Genomic DNA, 20,305 nt, shown 5'->3' with positions numbered 1-20,305 from the left:
ATGTAAGTTTTTAAACATATTTTATTGACCACTGTGCCCTTCATAGAACAAGAATAAAAACAAGGGTGGTGGGGCTTCCAAGGGTGGAGGGCCAGTGGTTAAGAATCCACCTTGCAATGCAAGGAACATGGATGTGACCTGTGGTCCAGGAAGATCCCACCCACATGCTGAGAAGCAACTAGGCGGGACACAACTCCTGAGCCTGTGCGCTAGAGCCCAGCAGCCACAACTAGAGAGTCCACGCGCCGTAGCTGCTGAAGCCCACGCACCTAGAGCCTGTGCACTGCAGCGAAGAGTATTCCCTGCTCACTGAGCTAGAGAAAGCCCGCCATACAGCAAAACAGACCACCTCAGTCACAGATAAATAATCAGAAAAAAGCAAACAAAAACAAACGACGAAAAAAACCAACGCTGGTTTCTGACTCTTTATGGTCTCAAACACTTTAGATGATAAATATACTGCTTTGCAGGCTGCAAGTTCAGGGTTGGTCCACAGGTGGACTAAGTGTAACAGTTGGCAGAGATGGCTAGAAAAGAAGGGGTCACTTATTCTAGGCTTCTGTAATAGCTTAACCCAGTGGATCTCAAGCTGCAGGGCTTGTTAGAACAGGTTCTGGGGCCCACCTCCAGAGATCCGGATTCCTTAGGTCTACGGTGGGTTTAAGAGTGAACATTTCTAACAAGTTCCTAGGTGATGCTGAAGCTGTTGGTCTGGACACCACCCTTTAGAATCACTGACCAAGAGCTTCTTTCCTGTTGCCAAATGCATTAAGGGCATGAGAAGAATAGAGAAGGAAATTAGAACCTGAGGGAGAAGATTAATACAAATACAAAGATGAGATATGTAGCTCCTTTCCCTTCCTAACCCCCAATGAAAAACCTGGAGGCCTAAAGAGCTTTTCAATGTCTGCTGCTCAAAATAACCCCCATTTCCACAACATTCCCTCTCCCCAAAATATGAGATAGTAGGAAGAATAAGTTAACACATGGTGAGGAACACATATGAAGCTGAGGACTAGATTAATTTATAACTCCGTTCCTAAAACATGCGAAACAAAACCAAATATGCCCTTTTCCTTGGTCATTTTCCTCTCCATCCTTCCCTCTACTTAGGATCTGGCTGTAACGCATGATCAATCCTCAAAACACAAGGAAGCTGTAATAGCCTTACCCAAAACAGCTATGTACTGTAAAAGAAAACTCGTATACACCTTCAATATCAAGCTGAGTTAGGCACCAAAAGAAAAAAAAAGAAAGAAAGAAAAAAAGAAAAAGTAGAATATTAGCAGAGACTTTAGCCAAGGGCCAAAAATAAGGAAATGCACTTTAGAACATCCACTAAGACAGCAAAATAAGAACAGGTTAGCCAGATGGATAAACTAAATTCCACCTCTTTGGGGTTTGCAAATGCAGAAAACCCAAGTAATGATAGCACATGAGGAAGAGCAAGGCCTGGCTCCCACAGAACCAGCTTCTCCACACCAGCTCAACCCCACACCCAAACTCACTCTACAGAGTACACAGCGTGGGTGGGTGCACGCTGCCAGGCTGCAGGAACCATTCTAACAGCCATGATTTCACAGCTGCTACTTGACTGGAAAAAAGGAGGTACACTCCCATTAGCAATGGCTGCTCCGGATGCCAGCCAGTCTAAAAGGCCGGGGGTGGGGTGTAGACAGAGAAAGAGAGATGCAAAGGACAGAAGGAAAAAAGCAAGAATGAAAAGAAGAAAGGAGAAAAGACAAAAAGAACGGAAGAAGAGACAATAGTCCAAAGGAAGGAAAGAAACAGGGAGGGTGAGCCAGAAAGCAAAAAACTGGCAAAAACTAAAAATTTCTCCCGACTTGCTCTGAACCCTGATAGTCTAGTCCAGCTAAAGTTTCAAATATGACTTTTGCTCCGGTTTGCCACTTAGCATTTGCTTGGCACCAGTGACCTACTCAGACAGCACAAACCAGGCTGACAGGCTCTAGTGCAACAAATCTCAAGAAACCCTGGGCCTCTTCACACAAAGGGCGTCTATAAACTATGTCAGCAGCAGTTACACTTCTGTTCAGTATCACTTTTTATTCCAAAGTATATCTCAGATGGAAACAGTGAGGTTTGTCACCAGTCTATAGTATTGCTCTTCTAAGCACCATTTTTGTCTCTACAACTGGTTTAGTTAACCAGCAAATCTTTCATGTGGAAAGGAATACATGGAAATGTCACTTCAAAGAAAACAAGTAAGAAAATGTCCAGGGGGAAAGACAGAACCAAAACATCAAGAAATTTGACCAGTGGCAAAAGAACTAGCTTAACATATTTGCAGAAAAATAAATAAAATAATGATATTGTGGAATTTACCCAATCATCCATCCCTGAGGCTTTCCTCAGCAAGGCATGATATGAAGCATCTGGATTCAAGTTCCACCTTTGATAGAAACTAATCAATCCTGATCTTGATTTCTTCCCTTTCTAAATAAAGATGATGCCACCATCCATTCACCTCACCTCAAACACTGCAGAAAGGACTAAGACAGTGATGGACGAAGCCCACTGCAAAGCAGTATACGCATGGAAGGGTCATTGCACTGTGTCCCGCAAAGCTCACATAAATTTACTAGTCTGCTACTTTCCCCTTGATCTTCCAAATCAGGACAAAGTCATAAGACTTCTCAATAACAATTTTCCCCAGTGGTTTGAGGGGGACAGTGAAATGACATAATGATCATTCATGAAATCTGTATCAGATCTCTATTCACACATTAGAAAACCTTTTCTGTCACAGAATAAAGGAAAAGACTGTATATTACTTTATAGGAACTGACCAATGGCCTTATGAGGGCCATTCTTATAGTCTACCTCTAACATGTTTCTTGAAACAGTTCCTCACTGCTCTGTTAAATAAGTCAATTTTCTTTGTCATTTTCAGAGATGTTTCACAGCTTCAAGTATGCGGTCCAAACAATTCAACACTCCCCAAATGCCGGCAGTCAAGAAAGTGCACTATGGAGCCATTTCCCAAGTACTCTGAACTGAGCACACCTTGCTTTTGCAGTTAGATGGAAAAGTGCATTTCCGCTTCTAATGCCACTGAGTTCTCATTCACACCCTTAAAATCCCAAATTTAATGGTTTCTTGTCATCTAATTCCCTCAGCCCTCATTTACCCTCAATTCCAGTCAAGAGGTATTCAGGTTATGGAAAGGAGGGTAAAAGTCTTTCACAGGCATTGATTACTTCTCTTCCAACCACTGTGAGCCCAGCTTCCTCCATAAGCAAGACACTGTAACCGCCTCTCAGCTAGACTCTATTTTCAACTTCACACAGGGAGAGTGGCACTGGGCATGTGCTGAGGACCACTCACAAGGAAGCAGCTGCTTAGCTGGGACCCACTCTGGCACACCACCATGCCCGCCCAGTTCCCTGCTGGTCTTCTCGTCAAGATTCTGTTATGTTAGTCTGCATTTATTTCTAAGAACTAGTTAGTCCAGGGGGTATCAATTTGCATGACTTCAGGTGAATGTCAACTCCTCACTTTTGTGCTGGCTCCTAGAAAAGCCTGATTTTGCTATGCAGAAATTCTTTCCTGTATTCTGGAGCACACACACCAAGCGGAGGGCTTTGCCTGTGTCTTTAAAGACCAAACACACATAATACCCTTAGACAGCCAAATCATATTACGAGATGTAAGATCTCAACATTCCGGCACACTGCCAGAACTTAATGGCCAGTCAGACGCTAAGTAAGGAAATGGGTCTGCATTAAACCTACAAAGAAGTCAACAATCAATAGTTCAGGACTACAGTAAAAATCTGATGTGCCCTTTAAATTGCTTCTAGCATCATCCTTCTAACACCAGCTCAGCTTCAGAAGCAAAACAAAACAAAGATGATCAAGCAAGAAGCTGAACACAACCTATTTTCACAAGCACAAAGCCTTGGCATTTCAAAACTAAAAGCTGCTCCAGGATTTCACAGAAATCCTTTACAGTGTACCTGTAGGGCAGCAAACCTGAGAAATAATAGGCTGGGCCTTAGACAGTAAATTAAACTGACAGCTCAGCAAGCAGAAAACTACGGCAAAAAAGCCAGCACCTGGAGATAAATGGAGGAAGCAGGTTTGGCCTTCCTGCAAAACTCATCTCCCCTCAAAACCAGCAGGGGTTTGTATTAGAGTTCAGAAAGCACATTCCAGCTTCTCCCTCAATCAACCTTATTTTACTACTAAGCTTATCTAAATAAGAGAGATGCCCACTATATCCATTCTCTATGAGCTTTACACTCTTCATTTTGCTCTAAATGAGCACTCAGTTATACACTCTATTTCCTATTTCTGCCACGATAGTCTTCAATATACCCTGAAAATTCACTCCTGTGCTAAGAGTCTACAAATGGATTTAAAATCTCATGGAATAAGGGCAAGGACTAAACTCAAACTGACAGAAGGGAGTTCATGTCTGGCACACACAGCCTCTTAGGCCTCAGGCTCCTTCTTGGTGAAATGGGGTTAATGTAACCACCTCAGAGGGTTACTGAAAGGACTGAATGAGGAAACCCAGGAACTGCTTAGTACAGTATCTGGACACAATACATTTTTAGTTAATCTTCAGCTCTGCCTCCTTGATTTTAGCTGGGATAGAACAAGACAGAAGTTCAAACTTGTATTCGGTGCCATGTTTCACCGTACAGAAAGGAACGCTTAAAACGAAAGGGAGGGAGGGAGGAAAGGCGAAAAGAAGAAAACACACCTACTGAAGCCAGAACTACCCAAGCGCAGCTGAAGAAACACGCGTCCACAGTTCCCAGTGTGTAGCAGGTGACTACAAAAACTGAGAATTAGCATCTAGAAATTTTTATAGCAACATGACAAGAGTAGTTTTATGTCTACTGACTTTAATTAAAAAAAAACAAAAAACAAAAAACCCAAGGCTTCCAGGAATTCCCTGGTCTAGCAGTCCAGTGGTTAGGACTCTGCGCCTTTCACTGCCGAGGGCCTGGGTTCAATCCTCGGTCGGGAACTAAGATCCCAGAAGCTGCATGGAGTGGCCAGAAAACACAAAACAAACATAAAACCAAAACCTAAGGCTCATATTCTGTCTGTGTTTAACTTCACTTTTTCTAGTAATTCATTTCACTTATTTTATCTTAGTCTGGGATAAACTGGGAAAGAAGAAAAAAGAAAGTTGAGAAGCATGGATTCTATTAGCACCTTTTGAGTACAACACCTATCACTCTACTCCTTCAAAACAAACACACGTAGGACCTCATCACAGAACCAAGTGCTACTAGTGAAGGCCTTAAACCTTTAAGGACCCACACAGCCCTGCTCATTTAGAGACTGCTTCTGCTGAGAAAGACTGATACGTACTGTGGATAACAGAGAATCTAATAAGAAATGAGAAAGCGCTCCCAGATAACATCATACAAGTGTATTTCGGTACCTTGAGCAAATCAAGCATATTATAACCTTCCATGGTTGTTTCCACCTGTCCCTAAGAGAGCAACAGCTTTTTTAAATAGACAATTTTTTTTTTTCATGAGAAGGAGGAATGGAGAAAACTGTGCCCCATATCCTTGCACTTTTGCCATTCAAAGAAATAAATCAAATCAGGTAGCAATAATAAAAATCAGCCAGTGGATCCATACTCCCACTTATATTCTGCTGACCTAATCCTCCCCTTTGTGTTATAAACTAAATGAATGGTTGGCTAGTTGTGAATGTTTGTTATAAGACAAGAGGTTTTTTTATACAGTTTCTTGGAAGCTGTGTCACGCCCAGCCCTGCTCAGCCGATTCTGCCGCAGTGCTTCAAGTGCTGCGGCTTTCTGCAAAGCACAGGCAGGATTCTGCTGATGGCATCTCAGCCTCACAGCCACTCCGTGGTGAGAAGCAGGGACTCGCCTTTCTGTCCTCCAAGATGATTAAAGCCACACGTGCATTGCTGCCGGTCGTTAGTGTCGCAGACCAGGAGAGTGGGGACTCACCCAACCTCTCCACATCTGAAGTGCAAGATGGAAGCCAACCATTTGAGAGCCCGGAAAACGCTCCAAAAAAAAAAAAAAAAAGGCAATACACACTGGTTCTGAGAGCTCTGCAGCAAAAGAAATTCTAAGTGCAGGTCTCGTCAGCAGAGGATGATGCCCATCCTACCTCCCGGCTTCTTTTCCCAGTCCCTGCTAAAAAACAGACAGAAGCAAAACCACGGGACTCTCCTGTCTGAAGCCCTCTCTCAGTCCCTTCACAGGATGCGGAATTTTAGTGGAGACAGGAGAACCTGGGCTCGGAAGTTCAATGACTAGGGAGCCACATTTTGCAACCACAACCAATGGAAGGGGCCAGATCACGTTGCCGGCCTGGAAAGCCTCGGATTGAACATTCCGAAATGGAAATAAGAGATCACAGGGCGCTGTGGCAAGCAGATCTGTGTGGCGCCCAGGGTCAAGATCTGCCATCTGAGAACGACAGGCTGGTCTACAGTAAGTGTGTTCAGTATCTGACTAGGTTTTAACCCCTATTTAAATCAAACAGTTCAGCCCATTTCTAGTTCCTGAAACCAAGCAATTTAAAGATACCAGACTGAAGATGACAATATATGTTTCCTATCTCCAGAGTTCTGGCATCAATAGGTATTGGCAGGTTAAGAGAGGCTGGTAAAGAGGGAGGAGATGACTCAATTCCAGTTCAAAGGCACCAGAGCCTGGCTAACACTTGAAGTGCTCTATTAAATTGTTAGATAAATATTTTAGCCATGGGCTTCTTCTAAAATACTCTTACAGAACCATTCCAACTTCTTTCTTCTTTAAGTTGGTAATTGATATTCCTCTGCTCACAACAGGATATAAGAAACCTCTGAGAAGACAAAAAAGCCTGTCATTTCCTCCCTGCTCAGAATGCATTCAGCATCCATTTACTTGTTTGTTCTGAAAGCCCTGCATTCAGGAGTAAGTGTGAATGGATAAGTAAAAAGGCTGAAATCTTCTATCCCTGGCTAACATAAAAGCAGTTTTTCACGTTTTCCACAGATGATGCCTCTAACATCCATTTTTACTACCATTTTTAATTCCATTTACAGGACACTTTAATATAATTGCATACTTTGCCACCAGACCACAACGTCTACCCTTCCCCTTATCACAAACAGGCAGGAAAATTAAGTCATTTCAGTACTTCCCACAGCAATCTGCATTAGCCCACCTAATTATAAACACAAAACAGGATGGCACATTAACCTGCCTCTGCAAAGACACTATTTTTTCCTTTTTACATGTTTACTGGCTTTTACCAGCTCTGAGATTTATTCCGGGTCAGGGTTTAATGACAAGGAACAGCAAATATGCTCATTAAGTGGGGGTGATGTGGGCGCCACAGTGTTTCCATGAGAGACGAAGCCTAGCAGGGCTACTGCCTTGAACAAGAGCACAGGGAGCAATGCACCTGATCCACGTGCACCTCGGCCCCTACAACTGAATTTTTGCCTAAAATATACCCGGTATTTGTTCTAGGAAAGAGTTTTTCTCTCTACTAATAGGCTTTGGATCCAGTGGGAACTGGATTCATTTGCTAGTGAACCCAAGAGTATTACCTATAGGTTGTTTCAAGTCCAGGACAGAGAGCTGTTATAAGGTGGAAAGGGCAAGATTCAAATTTCCATTAAAGTCCTCTAAAAATTCAAAAGAAAGGTTAGCATGAACGTCCCACTGATTCTCTTAGGAGCAAGAGGAATATAACAAAGGAGGTTAATAAACACAAATGCTTAACTAAATAAATATCTTCACACTGTCAGATTCCATGCAATGGTCTCTTACATTTTTATATCAACATTATGTGAAAACATTTAAGAGCAAAGTCTTATTCCCTCAGAGTCCATCAATTCAAAATTCTAAATCATCCAATATTGGGCAAGATCACCATTATGTGCAGAAAAGACTGCTCAAGTATATTTACGAGCAGAAACAATAAGGCAGGTAGGTATGTTTTGCCTACTTTAAACCATTTCTCAGAATTGTTATAAAAATTTCAGTATGCAAACAGATACAACTCTTATGAATGAACCTCATCTCTTCCTTAATGTACTAAACCAGTTTTGGTAAGACCCCTCCTTGGTACACACACTTAGCAGTTTCAATTTCTAGAAACAATGCAAATGACAGTGATTTACATTTCTTTAAAAATAATTCCAGATTTAAAGGAAGTCAAGAGATACCTGGAGTAACAGGCAAATTTGGCCTTGGAGTAAACAATGAAGCAGGGCAAAGGCTAACAGAGTTTTGCCAAGAGAAAGCACTGGTCATAGCAAACACCCTCTTCCAACAACACAAAAGACGACTGTACACATGGACATCACCAGATGGTCAATACCGAAATCAGACTGATTATATTCTTGGCAGCCAAAGATGGAGAAGCTCTATACAGTTAACAAAAACAAGACTGGGAGCTGACTGTGGCTCAGATCATGAACTCCTTATTGCAAAATTCAAACTTAAATTGAAGAAAGTAGGGAAAACCACTAGACCATTCAGGTATGACCTAAATCAAATCCCTTACGATGATACAGCTGAAGTGAGAAATAGATTCAAGAGACTAGATCTGACAAGAGTGCCTGAGGAACTATGGATGGAGGTTCATGATATTGTGACACTGTACAGAAGGCAGTGATCAAGACCATCCCCAAGGAAAAGAAATGCAAAAAGTCAAAATGGTTGTCTGAGGTGGCCTTAAATGTAGCTGAGGAAACAAGAGAAGCAAAGGGCAAAGGAGAAAAGGAAAGGTATACCCATTTGAATGCAGAGTTTCAAAGAATAGCAAGGAGAGATAAGAAAGCCTTTCTCAGTGATCATTGTAAAGAAAGAAAGGAAAACAACAGAATGGGAAAGACTAGAGATCTCTTCAAGAAAATCAGTGATACCAAGAGAACATTTCATGCAAAGATGGGCACAATAAAGGACAGAAATGGTATGGACCTAACAGAAGAAGATATTAAGAAGAGGTGGCAAGAATACACAGAAGAACTGTACAAAAAAGATCTTCACAACCCAGATAACCACAATGGTGTGATCACTCACCTAGAGCCAGACATCCTGGAATGTGAAGTCAAGTGGGCCTTAGAAAGCATCACTTCCAAAGCTACTGCAGGTGATGGAACTCCCGCTGAGCTATTTCAAATCCTAAAAGATGATGCTGTGAAAGTGCTGCACTCAATATGCCAGCAAATTTGGAAAACTCAGCAGTGGCCCCAGGACTGGAAAAGGTCAGTTTTCATCCCAATCCCTAAGAAAGGCAATGCCAAAGAATGCTCAAACTACTGTACAATTGCACCCATCTTACATGCTAGCAAAATAATGCTCAAAATTCTCCAAGCCAGGCTTCAATAGTACATGAACCATGAAATTCCAGATGTTCAAGGTGGATTCGGAAGTCAGAGGAATGAGAGATCAAACTGCCAACATCTGCTGGATCATCGAAAAGGAAGAGAGTTCCAGAAGAACATCTACTTCTGCTTTACTGACTATGCCAAAGTCTTTGACTGTGTAAATCACAACCAACTGTGGAAAATTCTTAAGAGATGGGAATACCAGACCACTTTACCTGTCTCCAGAGAAATCTGTATGCAGGTCAAGAAGCAACATTTAGAACCGAACATGGAACGGCAGACTGGTTCCAAATGGGAAAAGGAGTACATCAAGGTTGTATATTGTCACCCTGCTTATTTAACTTATATGCAGAGTACATCATGTGAAATGCTGGTAGGATGAAGCACAAGCTGGAATCAAGATGCCAGGAGAAATATCAATAACCTTAGATACGCAGATGACACCACCCTTATGGCAGAAAGCGAAGAAATAAAGAGCCTCTTGATGAAAGTGAAAGAGGAGGGTGAAAAAGTTGGCTTAAAACTCAACATTCAGAAAACTAAGATCATGGCATTCAGCCCCCTCACTTCATGGCAAATAGATGGAGAAACAATGGAAACAGTGAAAGACTTTATTTTTGGGGGCTCCAAAATCATTGTAGATGGTGACTGCAGCCATGAAATTAAAAGATGCCTGCTCCTTGGAAGAAAAGCTATGACCAACCTAGACAGCATATTAAAAAGCAGAGACATTACTTTGCCGACAAACGTCCATCTAGTCAAAGCTATGGTTTTTCCAGTAGTCACATATGGATGTGAGAGTCGGACTATAAAGAAAGCTGAGTGTTGAAGAATTGACACTTTTGAACTATGGAGTTGGAGAAGACTCTTGAGAGTCCCTCGGACAGCAAGGAGATCAAACCAGTCAATCATAAAGGAAATCAGTTCTGAATATACACTGGAAGGACTGATGCTGAAGCTGAAACTCGAAAACTTTGGCCACCTGATGTGAAGAACTCACTCACTGGAAAGACTCTGATGCTGAGCAAGATTGAAGGTAGGAGGAGAAGGGGACAACAGAGGATGAGATGGTTAGATGGCTTCACTGACTCAATGGACATGAGTTTGAGCAGGCTTTAGGAGCTGGTGATGGACAGGGAAGCCTGGTGTGCTGAAGTCTATGGGGTCGCAAAGAGTCGGACATGACTGAGCAGCTGAACTGACTGACTGAAGATACTGTTCACCCATTCAGAATGCCCCTTCCCTCAACTAATTCAAGCCAGGGAAAGCTTACTGCATTCTCCCTTCAGTATTAATATTTTGCCAGTACTAATCCTGAAGAACTGCTATTAGCATACTAATCATTCTAGGCAAGTCTGACCCTCTTTTCAACAAACTGCCATAGGATTTCTGGAACCAGTTCCCTACCAACAACTTGCCAGTACTACAAACACACAATTATTAATAGCACTCAACCACTTTTCCTCTTAGCTGTTATATATAGCTGCATTTAATCAGCAGTACCTTAATTCTGAAGGTATAAAATTAAAATATAAACCTCAAAAATAACAATTTAGGTGATAAGGGATTATAACACCAGTGATTTGTTTTATACTTAACCAAAGCCATTTCGTTTCTTCTGGTTATTTACAAGATAAGCTAAGAGTGGTTTGAGCATAACTCTACATTTCCAAGGACAGAAAAAGGAAGGACATAATGAATATTTTACTATAGATACAGTGTGGTAAGCAGAACAAGTTTTTAACAAATCAATTATTATTGCACTGTTAGTTTTATATGTGATACATCAGTTCCCTGACTCATTTTCTTATAGCTATTTTCCTCTCTTTTTAAGACTTTTTTTTCCTCTTTACTTATACAGGACAGATTTCCATTTGGAAATTTAGCAGACTATGAAGATCTTTAGTTCTGTATAAGGTTTTTGTGTATAGAAGGGGCTGTATTTTCATTTATCAAGATTTAAAGTGGCTGCTAAGTCAATTCCTATAACATAATCTAGGTTGCTGTTTACTTTGTGGGAGACCATTCAGAAAGTTTTGTTTTTTCCTAAGCAGGAAAGCCAACATGCTACATTTGGAGGCCATGGGAAGAGAGATCTGAGACTGTGAAAGAGGTGGCATCTAAGGAAGGCCTTAAGAGTGTCAGACTGAAAGGGGACTCAGACATTTTCAGAGGTGCTACTCCACGCTAAAACAAGGTGGTGAGCAAAGGCCTCAAGTATAAAAGGAAAGCAGAGCGGTTTGGTAACCTGGTTAGCCGAAGGAGAAACCTCTTTCTCACCCTCAGTACTCCCTCCCCTCCTAAATTTAATGCTACCTGTCCTTACCCTGAAAACTAAAGTACTTAAAACTATTTTAAAAAATCAAGCTGTTTCTAGCAGTCAGCCTCACCTTTCAAAGGCCTGAAAGAGAGCTGAAGATGAGATCAGATACTTGACTGAGGTTTGCAGTGCCTGGAACAACTAGCAACAGATGCCTTATCCTGACACTCCGGTCCAGTTGTGAAACATACAATGTTTCATTTCAGTTAATTTATAGTTTTACATTTTCTGGCACTGTTAGTACAGTGGGTTAGAGTAGCTATGTCTAAGTCCCAACTCCTGGTACCAGTGAATGTGATCCTATTTGGAAATGGGGTCTCTGCAAATGTAATTACGATAAGGATCTCTAGCTGAGATCATCTTGGAGTTAGTGTGGGCCCTAAATCCAATGGCTGGTGTTCTTAGAAGGGAGAAGTGGATTGACACACATGAGGAAAAAAAGAAAAAAAAAAACCTATGAAGATGGAGGCAGACAACACCTATGCTGCCACAGATCGAGAGAAGTCAGGAGCAACCAGAAGCCAGAAGAGGAAAGAGTCTCCTCTAGAGCCTTTGGAGGGCTCTGCCAACACCCTCATTTCAAAGTTTTGAGCTCTAGAACAGCGAGGGAATGAATTTCTAATGTTTTAGGCCACTAAGTTTGTGGTAATTTGTTATGGCAGCCATAGGAATCTAAGTAAGTTTAGTAATAATAATATTATATTTTGGTCTAATGCCATTTGGAAATATTGCAGCCTAATGCCAAGAAACTGCAGCTCCCATTTTTATGGCCAGCCCAAGTTATTTCTGCACAGCTTTCTTGAAAAATAATGTAATCTAGTGAAAAAGCCCAGAACACAACTGAACTGTGTAACTGTGTACTTTATTACTATATAATACATATTATCCATGGTACATTAGGTCTGTTCAGACCACAGTAAAAATGTGCAGTCTACCCTCAATATTTTTTTTCCCAAAGACAGAAGTGAGCAAGAAGATCTCTGCGAGAGGAACCGTACTTGCAAGCACCACAAAGTCACTGAGAATAGAGCAGTAGTTGCTTTAGTACCATATCCTGTTAACAATTATTGCTCTCCATCTCTATTACAGCAAACATGTAGGCCTTCTTTATGAACATTTCCAAAAATTAAATCAATAAACATTTTAAAAAATTCCACTAGTATCATCCAAACATATATTTAAGTGGGTTTATTTAAATATGTTACCTTTGCTGGCCACAGCAATTTAAAAATGCATTCTCAATGCATGCCAAGATCACTGATTATGATAAACAACAAAAGACTTGTATGAATTTCAAGCTCCATTAGAAAGAGAAGGAAATACAATCAATGTTTACCAAACAGAAAAGGACAATCTATTCATGGGAAAATGCCTTTTCAAGCTTATAAGTAACGCAAACATTGGACAATACAAAGTCTTGGGCAGAATCTACCAAAGGCTCCTTCAGCATTGCATTTCCTTTTATGAATTTATATACTGACATAATAAATTCACTGACTGATACTCAGTATATGAGATTAGGGTGTCTTCTTATCTCAGAACTACATAGTTGGAAAACATGACATTCATATACAAAAACTGATCAGATTTATACTATGTGAATCATTATTTCAATAAAGCTGGTAAGAAAAATAAGTGAGAAGAAAGTGTCCATCAAAAAGCATATCTGAAAAAAAAAAAAGCATATCTGGTTTTTCAAACTGAAAATGTCCAAATTAACTCTTCCTGGATAATCAATACATGAAGAGAAGAATTAAAAGGAGGATCAGTCCTGTGAAGGGGGAAAGCTGGCTTGGTTCCTATATCTGATTACTACACAGGAAGTCAGGCTAGGACATGATACTATATCGTGTACAGGAAGTTAAGGTATAGGTCAACTGAGCCACACGATATAACTTAAGACTTCAAATCTCTATCAACCACTAGCACTATCTCAAATTAAGCCAAAGACTCAGTCCTTTGAAAGTTAAATTTTCTTCTTTAAGGCTCTGTTGGCAAGAAGATGAAGTCAACAGAGGATTTTATTTTGAAACTAGTTAGTCTTAAATCTTTACTGCAGGTCTAGATGATCAACTCCCAAATAATCAAAACTTATCTTAGAGCAGCCAACTCACATTTTTTAAAATACTCCAGAACAGCTCAACTGAGAGGTTAAATTCCGAAATGGAAGCATCCTTCCTCTCAAAGTTCAAAGGTTTCACAGAAGGGGCAGGACCAAAACTCTTAGCCATGCTCATTCCAAATTAAGGAACTTTCTCTGGTGTAACCAAGCATGCACTGCTAGGAAGCCACCTAATGGGGCTGTTGAAGGACAGTGTTCACACATAACGTGGAAGGTTAGAATAAATCATTATTACCTAACATATCTGTAAACCTGTCAATCCCTCAAAGCGAAAAATGTAACACATCAAAGGGAATTCATGAAGTGCCTCACTAAACATTGTTGGGTATTCCAAATATGCATTACAAATATGCCAAAGAAAGTCAAAAAAGCAGTTTTTAAAATAAACAACTTATCTGGCATCTTAAACATTAAAAACAATTCAAATAACAACCTTTCAGTAAGCGCCATCTCTTTCCACTCTATTGGGATTCTCCCCTAAATACATGGTGATTATTCACATTATTTCAACTATCTCCCATTCACCCACCTTGATCCTGTTGTGAGTACTGGGTTGGCCAAAAAGCTCATATGGGCATTTCCACAAGATGTTATGGGAAAACTCAAAAGATCTTTTTGGCCACCCCCAATATTTGTTTACAGGGCATTAAGCAAAATAGAAGGTAGAAAGAGGAACAGTTAAAACTTTAAAAAAAAAAAAAAAAAAGAGGCAATTATACATGCCATTTTAAGATTACATGGAAATAAGAAAGCATCTGTAAGGTGAGAGGCAAATATAATTTAGCATATAAAACTGGGAAAAACTGAATTTTCATAGTCTGGGAACATATCAAAAACACAGAAAATAATGAACATCTGTAGTTACTTAACTCTCAACTCAAAGTCTAGGGTTTTAGGTTTCTGAAGTGGAATAAATGCAATAGCACCGTGGCCATTAGATGGATTAAAACAGTTCTTGAGAAGGATGGTGGGGTGAAGTGTTTCAAATTGAGCCCAAATAATAAAAGATCCATTCGTACTAGGATTTGCCTCTGTAGGACCTGCATCCTTTTATCTCAAAGGTAAATCAATGACAAAAATAGTATCCCACCATCCCTTCACTCTAACACAAATCAGTGTTCCAATTCCTCAAAACTAAATGGATCACAAGATTTTTCCTTAACAATTTTGGACACACACTCACACAGCCACTAGTTTCTGATTAGATTAACATAGCAATCAATTGTGCCAGTGGCATGCTAGGCTAAATGAGGCTGGAGTGCTCTATCAGGCCATTTCCTGGGGCCACTAATGGAGCCAGACACTTCCTAGAAATCACTAAGTGGGTTTCAGTAAATAGTACTTAAGTTTTCCCCAGCTCTTTGCCAATGCATACAAGCAAGATGCAGAAAAGAAATGTAGAAGAGGAATAGTAAAATTATTTGAGATCTAGCAAAGAAAGTAAGCGAAACTTACAACTAATGTCTCTGTGCCTTGGATTAAGCCCAAAGAAGGAAGACAAATCTGTGCTCATAATTACAATAATTTAAAAAGTGCAGGTCGGAACTGCTTCCCTAAATTCAGTCTTGCAGAGCACTCTGAAAATAATCCAATGTTCCTCCAAAGCTGAGCCTCTCATTCTCTTAATATTTGAAGAAGAAAATTAACAAAGAAATATGGAATTACTAAACCAGCTGGTGAACAAAGGGTCAGGGCCCTCAGCCTGGGTTGCACACTCAGGGTTTCACTGCACCAGTCCTGTGCCTGGCACCCCTTACCTGAATATCTGTATCCTTCACGGGCTCAAGAGGCTCGAAAGTGGTGGCTGCACTCAGACTCTCCAATCGCTGTGAGATGTGGGATATGTCAAGTCCCCGAGACCCAAGGAGAACTGACCTATATGAGGATACAGGACAGGGAGAAAAAAAGAATTAGGACATTTAATGTACTTTCTAAAATATTAAAGAGTATTTTTAGTATAAAACATCTTATAAGCTGCATGAATACTTTTGTATGGTTGCTTTATACCTTTCCAAAAACATCTACCACCTGGTGTAACAGACACAACATTGCACTTTTTAGTAAGAGTTCTGATCATGCCTAAATTAGCGTGAGGGACCTATATAGGATAAAATGATAGCATGTCAATAAGATCATAGGCTAAACTGCTCCAAATATTTTACAGTGAAGAAAACTGTGAGGTGGGTATTATTCTCAATCACCGTTTTCCAGATGGGGGAACCAAAGTGCAAAGAGGTTAACCAACTTATTCAAAATCACACAGCCAGGAAACAGTGGAGCCAGGTCACCAAGCTCCAGAGCACAAACTCTTAACCAGCACACTATATTTACAGCCTCTGTGCAGACAGATGTAGTGAACCTCAAAGTTTTAGAAGCTTCAGGAGTAACCTAGTTCAAACTTCATTCACTAAGGAAACTAAAAGTCCAGGGCAATCAACAACCTGCAAAGGGCAGTAAAACCAGAATTCAAGGCCAGTTCTCCAAAGATTCTCTTCAAAGGCCAAACATCATGTAAAGTGCATCTTCAAATTCCCCCTCTGTTGCCCAGTCTAACACGTGACTAATAAATGCTTTTCAAGAGAAATGAGAATAATACAGCTGGCTTTATGCCTACTTACTTGAGAAATGTGACAATGGAGACCAAAAAATAACTATAGAGTCTCACTAATATCCAGAACACTTTCTGGCAGAAAGAAACCTAGGAAGATTAAGGTGTTTAGACTGCTGCTTTTGGATTACGGTTTAATACCTCAACATTCCACTGACAGAGTCTCTGCTCATTCTGAGTAACTCAGAAGAAGCGAGACCACCTGGCAGCACAAGTAACCCTAACACCTATGGGGGTTACACCGAAGAAGACCAACTCTGAACACACTTACTGGAGAAATGAAAGGACTTCTCATGCTTATTTCCACTGTGCTAAGTACACTAATGGTACTAAGGGCCACTAACAGGTGATGTGCACCCAGAGGACTCCCCACTGTGGATTCCTGTCTCTTCCATCAGAATGGTCAGCTATGATGCCATCCCTGGCCTCCCCTCCAGGCTATCATTTCAAGCAGATAATCTTGCCTCTCTCTTCTAACAATCCTTGACAGCTAACTTCCTAATACAATGGTTCCCAGTCTTGGTTGCACGTTAGAATCACCTAGACAACTTCCCTCCCAATGATTTCGATAATGCTGGATGAAGACTGGAGATTGGGTATCAATATAATGCTCTCCTTCCTTTTTTATTAACACCTTTACTGAGATATTATTCACATATCACACAATTCACCCACTTAAAGTGTATAATTTCATGGGTTTCAGTGTATCCACAGGGTTGTACAACCATCACCACAATCTATTTTAGAACATTTTCATCACCCTCCCCCCTCCTAATTTTCCGACAACCCATCAGCAGTCATGGGAATGTAAGATGCTCATGTCTCGACAAATCTCTCCCCAACCTCTGGCAACCACTAATCTATTTTCCATCTCTCTAACTTTTCCTATTCTGGACATTTGCTATAAATGGAATTATAAAATATGTGGTTGCTTGTGACTGGCTTCTTTCACTTAGCGTATTTTCAAGGTTCATCCATGTTGCAGCATGTATCGGTACTTTATTTCCTTTTATTATTATACAGTACTCCACTGTATGAATATGCTATATCTTCTATTTATGAACATAACCATTCATCAGTTGAAAGACAGCTGGGTTGTTTCTACTTTTTGGCTATTATAAGAATGCTGCCATGAACATTCATGTACAGGTTTTTTTTTTTTTTTAAATATTTATTTACTTGGCTGCACTGGGTCTCGGTTATCTTGACTGTAGCATGTGGGATCTAGTTCCCTGACCAGGGATTGAACCCAGGCTCCCTGCACTGGGAGCACAGAGTCTTAGTCGCTGGACCATCATGGAAATCCTTATACAAGTTTTTACATTAATATATGTTTTCATTTCTTGTGAGTATATACCTAGGAGCAGAACTGCTAGATTATATATTAATTCCTTGTTTAACCTTCTAAAGAACTGTCAGACTATTTTCCAAAGCAGTTACACTATTTCATATTCCCATAAGCCATGTACGAGGGTTCCAATTTTTTCCATATCTTTGCCAATACCTGTTATTACCTTTTTGATTGCAGCCATTTTAGTGAACTCCCCCTTTTAAACTATTATAGGAAAAATCTTACTATTTTATTATAAAATAATAAACCTTGTACATATTGCTGTTGTTCAGTCGCCAAGCCATATCCAATTCTTTGCCATCCCATGGACTGTAGCATGCCAGGCCTTCCTGTCCCTCACCATCTCCCGGAGTTTGCCCAAGTTCATGTCCATTCCATTGGTAGTACCATCCAACCATCTCATCCTTTGACGCCCTCTTCTACATCTGCTCTCAATCCTTTCCAGCATGAGGGACTTTTCGAACGAGTCGGTTGTTTGCATCAGATGACCAAAATACTGGCACCTATTACTGCTTCAAAAATTAGCATGTTGTAGCCAAGTTTATTTCATCTACATCCCTACCCACTTTCTTCTCTCTACCACACAGATTATTTCAAAAGAAATCCAAGATATTCCTCTTTAATACTTTTAAGATTTGTGTTTGTTTGACTAGAACACAAATTAGTTCTCTACTTGCAAATAACTGATATGCCTCCAAGTGTCTTTTCATCTACAAAGGCTGCCCCTCTGTCTCTTTTTTTTTTTTTCTTACAATTGCTTTGTTTGGAGACTCTAGTTCATTTGTCCTGTAGAACAATGCTACTCAAACTTGAAACGTGCATGTGAATCACCTGGGAAACTTGTTAATATGCAGATTCTGTTTCAGCAGGTCTGAGAGAGAGCATAAGCGTCTCCATGTCTAAAAAGCTCACAGATGATGCTTATGTTGTTGATCTATGGGCCACACTCAAAGTAGCAAGGATGTAGTTTCCCATATAACAGGTTTTACTGACTGCATCCCCATGATGTAATTTAGCAGGGTCCTTTGGCCTCTCCTATCCAATTTCCTGTAAATTGAAAGTAAGTGCTGACAGTCAGATCAGATTCATGTGGCATTATTTTATTTTTTTTTGGTTCGATTACTTCAGACTTTTATCAAGAGGTATGTAACGTCTGATTACCTCTTTTTGGAATGTTACCAGACGCTGATGATCACTGCTGAGATTCATTAATTCCTTAGAGGTTGCAAAATGGTGGTATTCTATCTTTATTAGCTGGAATATTTCCCCTCAGAGAAGCTCTTCATCAACTATGTGGTTACTCTGAATAATGAGTTGATTCTCTAGCATCCTCCAAAGGTGACTGATGAGTCTTGCTTTAGTATCATTATGAACTCACGAATTTAAACATATTTGATGTGTTTCACTCCATGCAGTTACTATCTTTATCATGTTCAAAATCATTTCATCTTTGGCTAATAGAAGCCTTTTCAAGTTGGTTTCTGAGATCTTTTGACATGACTCAAGGGGAACTTCATAACTTCCTTGCCATCTGGTGTAAGTTCATCTTACACAGACCTGGAATTGGTCAACTCTCCAAAGAGCCCCAGTTACTTTTTATTAAGAAAGGGAGTTTTAGAGTGCACTCTCTGGGCACTAGGACTGCTCACTGCTACACTGTTTCTAAGCCTTCAACAGGCAGAGCTAGAAACAGAGTTTTTAATTTTGTTTCACATCACCACCCTAACTATCTACTTGCTTTATCCTACACTATATACACAACAGTCTCAAAACAACAGTATTAATCCCTCCACCAACAATACCATTATTGAAGACTGATTAAGATATTACTTGGAAATGTTCCTCTCTGAATGGTTGTGTCATCAACTGAATGAGAATTTATTTTTTGAAATTTAATTGTTTTACAATCATGCAAAATATTTAAACAATTTCAAAGTCCAAAAAGAAAGTCCCTGTCTTCTCCATCTTATTTTTTCCCTTTTCCTATAGGTAACCGTTTGTGTTAATCACATCTTTTTACTTTCTGTATTTGCTGCTTTGGCATCTGGGGCCATGCTGATACTGGAGGGACTGCCTCTCCCAGGTTCGCTAATTCCTAGAGGCCTGCAAGCACATAAAACATATGCATACTAATCAATCCAGAGCCCATACCTCAACCACCTCCTTCACCGGGACACTATCTTCTTCCCTAATCATCTCAGGGCTAAGTACCAACCAACCAGAGACAGCGCTTTTACCCTAGAGCCCACCAAGGTGATTCAAACTAGCCAATCCTAAGCCTGCTCACCCTGCCTTCTTACAGAAACCACAGTAAAGGCTTTTGTCCACGTGTTCCCCTTACTTCATTTGCCCCAACTGACCTCAGTGCTTCCTCAGTGGCCCTGCATAGCACGCTCTGCCTCCTGTTTCTGGAGAAATGTGAGTAGAAACTTCTTCCCTCATGACAGTCATATCCCTGTCTGCATGTCTTATCATACCTTATTATAGCAAACCTTCAGTTCAGTTCAGTTGTTCAGTTGTGTCCGACTCTTTGCGACCCCATGAATCGCAG

General features: G+C 40.4%; 1 protein-coding gene across 2 annotated transcripts in view; it reads right to left on the bottom strand.

The window, feature by feature from the left end:
• NUP93 (nucleoporin 93) overlaps positions 1 to 20,305 on the bottom strand; it is a 103,237-nt gene that overhangs the window by 58,630 nt on the left and 24,302 nt on the right. For both annotated transcript variants that reach the window (XM_060397949.1, XM_004015009.5), the window contains exon 3: positions 15,553 to 15,670. In XM_060397949.1, the coding sequence (XP_060253932.1) occupies positions 15,553 to 15,670 (118 nt within the window). The remainder of the gene's footprint in view (positions 1 to 15,552; positions 15,671 to 20,305) is intronic.

Source organism: Ovis aries, chromosome 14, assembly GCF_016772045.2.
Source record: "Ovis aries strain OAR_USU_Benz2616 breed Rambouillet chromosome 14, ARS-UI_Ramb_v3.0, whole genome shotgun sequence".
Taxonomy (NCBI): domain Eukaryota; kingdom Metazoa; phylum Chordata; class Mammalia; order Artiodactyla; family Bovidae; genus Ovis; species Ovis aries.
Note: the sequence above shows the minus strand (reverse complement) of the source record. Positions and strands in the feature narration are given on the sequence as shown.